Source organism: Protopterus annectens, chromosome 8.part0 (assembly GCF_019279795.1).
Source record: "Protopterus annectens isolate FY-2018-M chromosome 8.part0, PAN1.0, whole genome shotgun sequence".
Taxonomy (NCBI): Eukaryota; Metazoa; Chordata; order Ceratodontiformes; family Protopteridae; genus Protopterus; species Protopterus annectens.
This window is the reverse complement of record NC_056741.1, coordinates 1380470137-1380476136: the sequence shown is the minus strand read 5'-3', so window position 1 is coordinate 1380476136 and position 6000 is coordinate 1380470137. Positions and strand designations below refer to the sequence as shown.

Sequence of the window (6000 nt, the reverse complement as noted above, 5' to 3'; positions counted from 1 at the left end):
CAAGTCATTTTACATTTTTACAGTCCTTTTTGCTTTGCACTATATTTCTGTGTAATTTTATATAGTCTTTTAAACCAATTCTGCTTCCAGCTGCCTTCTCATCTGGCAAATAGATTGCCCCCCCCCCCCCATTGTGTTTAATTCATTTGTAGCACTTCCCCATTGCTTCTTTGTAATTGTTTTGCTTAGTCATCCTTACCTGTTTTGCCTTAAGTGGATTAAAGTAGGAAACATGCTCAGCAGTCTTTAAATTAATTTATTCTAAGAGTTGCATAAAGATGTACTGTACATGTTTTATTTACACCTAGTACCTTGAAATTCCCGTAACCCAGGAACCAGTACAGCTTCAATTGGTGAGACTAGCATGAGTAGGATTTAAGTCACTGAAACTGTGTGTGTGGTTTGTGGAGGGAAGGTCTTAAGGCTTCAGTTGCATTTGGAAGATCCACTGCAGTTATAGCAAATCAGTTGCAGATATGCCAGCTTCATTGGGAGGAGGAACTATAAGAACATTGATCTACAGGTAACAGCTTAAATCCTCCTTGATCATTGGCTTTTCCTGTGCCCTGGCACTGGTCATCAGACAGTAACTCATTTGATCTCTTCTTCTGTCAACTTACCGATGCTAAGGCTTAAAAAGCATTTTAGGTTTTGGTCTACTGCCTCACATTTACTGTTCCTTCACTCTATCCAGGTCTACTGCTCCATTCTGTTATGCACCTTTTTCTTTACATTGGTTCTCCATCTGCCTTTGAACTTTCTTTGTCTGGTGTAGGTTTTCTGTCCCCTCTGGAGTTCTGTTTTAGGACTCGTTTTGTTCTCTTACTCTCTGTTTCTTAATGACTTGGTCATAGACATTTTCAATGTTAGTACACTATTACCCAAATGACCTTATCACACTGCGAGATGTTGCAAAACATAGTTCCCCTGCAACAGGATCTATTCTGGAACTGGGTGCGCAACAACAAATGAATTCTGTCTAGCAAATCCCATTTTATGCCCATTGGTAGTCAGCCTATCTTTCAAGCTTTCCCAGGACTTTGAGTACAACCTGAAGGTATGCTTCAGACTTAGTAATGTAATATCTCATGAAATGGGAAACTCAGTTGCTGAACCATTAATTCCAGAGTTAGTGTGTCTTATTCTACTCAGCAAACTGTACACAACACAGAAGTGCTCCAGGTAATACTAAACAAAATCTGTCCCTTCATTTCACTTGCTTTCTCTACACATCACTACTGTACATCCCTGCACATAGCTAATTATGTGACTGTAGCCAAAAGAGTTATTTTTAGTAAATGTAAAGTGCTAAAAACTGCCCCTTCCCCACACTGCATTACAAATTTTCTGTTTATCTTTCCTCTAGTTGTTTAGATCATAGGGTCAAAGAGTCGTCTTACTTTGCAAACCTAACTTTTGCCTAGTTGGAGAGCTAGCATTCTCTCTAAAACAGCCATAACTGTATGGAAGAAACTACCTTCAAACATCAGAAATTTCCTCTCCTGTATATACGTGATGTTGTAAGTATTGTAAATTAATACAAATTTTCTTTAAAAAAATAAATAAATACATTTCCTCTCCCTGCTTCTCTTTGGTGCTAACTATTTGAGTACTCTACAGCCATTATAAGGACAGTGATTATCATCCCTGCCCTGAACTACATATCATCCTGCTAGTTTTTCTGTTAACTATACAAATTCTTGTTGGACCATTCCATTCTCAACAATTTTAACACTTTCCTTTAACATTCTAATTACAACTTTATATGTACTTCTGACATTCCTCTAAGCAGTGCCGCCTTCTCCCCAAATTAGCTGCTATACTGTACTATAATTTGCAAAACTTCGCATTTTGTTTGCACTTCATTGTTACCTCCTAAGTCAACCTATACTGGTTTCATCTCATTCTAAATGTAAACTTCGTATTTGGTTTTCCTTTGGTACATAATAATTGTTACTTCTGGCTTGGGTTATGGCTGAAAGAGGTTAATTGGCAAGCCAACTTAACTTGGATAAAAACTAAAAGTAAAGGGCAGTGGTGAAGACCAATCCAGTGCTGGAATACAGAGAAAAGAGTTAATGTATTTTATGTAGGCCACCTTGTCATTGTGCAGGGCACTGATAAGGCATCTTGACATATTGTGTACTGTTCTAGGGAAGTTAGGCTAGTAGAAAGCATACAGCTTATTTTTTGGAGTCATAAATGGTATGAAAGGGCTAGAGTATAACAAGACCTGGAAACCCGGACATGCTTACATTAAAAGCAAAAGTGTGAGAGGAGTATAATTTGAACAAACCACATTGTTTGGCTACAAGGGGGAAAAGAAAGGAGAGAAAGGTACTAGGGAGGTTGGTGGCAGCTGAAATGGGAACATTTCAAGTTAGAATTGAGAAACATGTCTCTACAATGAGAAGGGTGACTTAGGTTGTTGAATGTGGTGCTTGAAGTAGTAATATAGTAGTATCCCTAGATAGGTAAAAATTGCTTTGGTCAAAGCATGCAAGGGTTGTGACAAGGGTATGGGAGAAGGAGCTGTCTAGGGGGCCGGTTGCATTGCATCACATCAGAGTTGACAGATTACTGTTCTTCAATATTTTGCATGCTCTGATCCCCATCTCATCTTGATATGAAGACTTAACCATATTTTCATTTTATTTTTTTTACAGCACAATAATTCATTGTATAAATTAATTGGTATGTATTTTAACCTGATCATGTTAATGTGGCTGTTTCGTGACTTGTGGGCGGGGGTGCCGTTTGCAGTGAAATGTTGGTGGGACCTATTTAACTTTGCAAGCTGTCCCTACCTTCAATCCTTTGAATGTTCAGCTATTTCTTATGCTAGATATTGTGTGCATGTCCTCCTGTTCATCTGCTGTAACTGATTAATATTATGTGATTCCTTAATTTCATTATCTCCAACCGTGGATAGATGAGCAACAGAAGCTGGAACAGACAGAGATGCAAGCATCCTAATTTCTGATACATACAGTTGACTGACACTGTGAAAGTTTATTACATTGTCAGTCTTTTAAATTTGCTCTAGTAAAGAGCCATAGTTTTGAATCTTGGGTAACATATTTAGCAATGTTTGTTACTTGTACAAAGACCTGTGGTAAGGGAATGCACATTAATGCATTATTTGACATTTTCTGCGCAAAATAATTATAGCTAGCTTACGTTGCAATGTTTTTAAGAGTTCTGTAAGTAGCTATAACCAAGCTGTAAAAACAAAAAGAGAAAAGAAGCATTTGACTATTTAAAATGCAAACAGAATTGTGTAAGCATTCATGTTTGCTCAGAGACAGTTTCAACTCATTCCCTTCAATGGAGTTCTGGAAGTTTGCACTGTAACTTCCAAGGGAGAGGACCCTAAGCTTTTTGATGGAATAAAATTATGTTCTCAAATTTCAAACAGATGTTCATATCTCTGGAATCATGTGGGTTTATAAAGAAGTAAATGGCAAACTCTTCAACACAAGGTATTTTTTAGTGGCAGTATTCTTTAGGTTCTAAGTCTTAAACTGGATTTTGCAATTAACAAGTAAACACAGTAACTGTTAAGTCTGTAATATTTTGTGAACAACTTAAATATCTGTGCAACAACTCATGTTACACACACATCAACAGCATTTTGCTCACCCAGCTGGGAGGTTTAATATGAGGCTAAGCATTTACTTGGTTGCTGAGATATTTAGAAAACATGTCAATTTTGACAGTACAAGTAAGTAAATACTGTGTGAACAACAATTAATTTATCTGTACCTGCAGTATACAGAGGTGAAATATCAATATAGTTGTGTTTGCCATTACACTAGACTCCCTCTTATCCGGTCTCGCTGGGACCGGACCGTAGGCTGGATAATCAGAAAAAGCATACAGAAGTAGCATTTATAGGCTATAAATCAGATAGGATAACAGGATGTGTGTTGGTATGCATTTTTCTAATGAATACAAAGTCTAAAACTCAAATGTCTGTCATTATTTAGCCCAGAGGAGGCGAAAGTTTTGGTATTCTCTGTTGTCTTTTGCTAAGGCTATGGCAGGAATTTGATGGCTGGTTAAAGGGAGGCCGGATAAGAGGCAGTCTACTCTGTATGTAAGCTTTAAGATGAAATATTGTAATACATTGTATGTCTCATCATTTGGACTTATTAATGTATGTATGAATAAACAGTGTTTGATGCCTAGAGATGTCAGTAGGATAGTAACTGCAGAAACAACTGGAGGCATCAGTAGGCTCACTGTTCAACTAGAATTTTTTTTTTCCAGAGCTACCTATGGGCTTATTATGAGACCTAGTGATTTTGCCTCGTATCTCCTGGCCATTGGTATTTGCAACCTATTACTCTACTTTGCTTTTTACATTATTATGAAGGTAAGTATGCTTTAAGACACTGTAATGCTGTTAATTTAAATAAAATAAATGACAGTAAGAATTAAAAAAAAACAAGCTATATATTGTTCAATTGTTCCCATCAGCTAACTCTGCACTTGCATACATTACCCTTTACCTATAATCTGTCCAATAGCACTCTTCTTTTTATTTTTCTGTGTCCATCAATCATTTGATGACATAATTATCACTTATATTACTCTGAGTGTCATTGTTTTGTGACATTTCCATTTTTTTTTCTTCTTCTTTATGATGTACAAAATGTGGCAGCGCTGTCACAAGCAACCAGTCTGACAGCAAAAGTTGGGTCCTCCAGCTTAGTCGGTCTTGCCCGTAGCTGTGTTTCAGAAGAGTGGTGGCAGTTGTGAAAGGCACAGTTCTGAGTATTGACATCATAGACAACTCAGAACTCTCACCTAAAAATCTTATTGCCCATTTTTTGCTAGGAAGTGTGAAATGCATTAAGTATAATACCATGTAGCGCTGAATGTATGTCTGTTACTGCCTCCTGGAAGTACGTGTTCCAGTCAGGTAATACTTTAGTCTTATTTTTGATTAAGGCTGTTTTAATCTCGTATAGTCTCAGCCCTGCAACTGGGAATAGAGTGCTCTCTTAGAATGCTAGGCCCTGTTCGTCGGATTTCTCAAATGTGATATGATGATGTCATGTTTGCTTGTGTCTTTCGGCTGTTAGGGGTTGCCACAGCGGAACTCCAGTCTGCTAATGATTGGCAGTAGAGTTTTACATGCTGGCTTGCCGGGTCTAATGCACAACCTTCAACGAAGGAACGCCCATTCACGCATGTCGCCACACACAAGACGGTCTAACTGAGAATCGAATGGGCAACGTCTAACTGTGAGGCGACAACGCTAGCGCAGCACCACCACCGCAGTGATATGATGTCATGTATTCTACTTTATTTGATTATTTTGAGGTTAAGAGGAAGGGATTTATGTAACAAATGTGTAAAACGGACAGATAAAATAGAAATTTCTTTTCAGTGGATTGTTTTTGAAAAAAAGCTAGACAGTCTTATTTTTGAGGGAGAGTAGTAATAATCTTTTCTTAGGAAGTGGCTAAGAAGTGGTTGCTTGTTTTGAATATAAAATACAAAAAACATACAGTACAAAGTCAGTACAGAGCTGTTTTGATTTTGTGTGTTTTAAGACTGATGTTTTCTTTATTTTTCATTTGATTACCTATGTAGTACTCTGAGACTAAGAAGGGTTTATGGTTGTGTTTGTGTAGCTACACAAAAGAGAAGTGTGTTATGCAAGTGGTACTTCCCTTGAAGAGAACCTGTACCATTAACTAGTCTTTCTATAAGCTAATGCTTATGATTTTGACTTTTGTTTCACTATTTTTGCAACCACAGCACAGTGGCTTAGATGTGCAGCTCTGCAGGCATTTATGCTTGATTCAAGTAAACCTGCCCCCCCCCCCCCAAAAAACGGAAAAAATAATGTCCTCAGCATTTCATTTCTCTCTCACTTTTATTTATGCAAGTATTAATGAATGTTTTTTATTCCCAGTGTCATCTTTCCCAGTTTGTGTGAGTCGCACTATCTAAAGATTCAAGATGAAAACAAAAAAGTCCTATGAG

General features: G+C 37.5%; 1 protein-coding gene across 1 annotated transcript in view; it reads left to right on the top strand.

Moving 5' to 3' along the window:
- Positions 1-6000, top strand: part of SIDT2 (SID1 transmembrane family member 2) — a 1446738-nt gene that overhangs the window by 1237655 nt on the left and 203083 nt on the right. The window contains exon 31 of the mRNA XM_044080965.1: positions 4273-4378. Coding sequence (XP_043936900.1) covers positions 4273-4378 — 106 coding nt within the window. The remainder of the gene's footprint in view (positions 1-4272; positions 4379-6000) is intronic.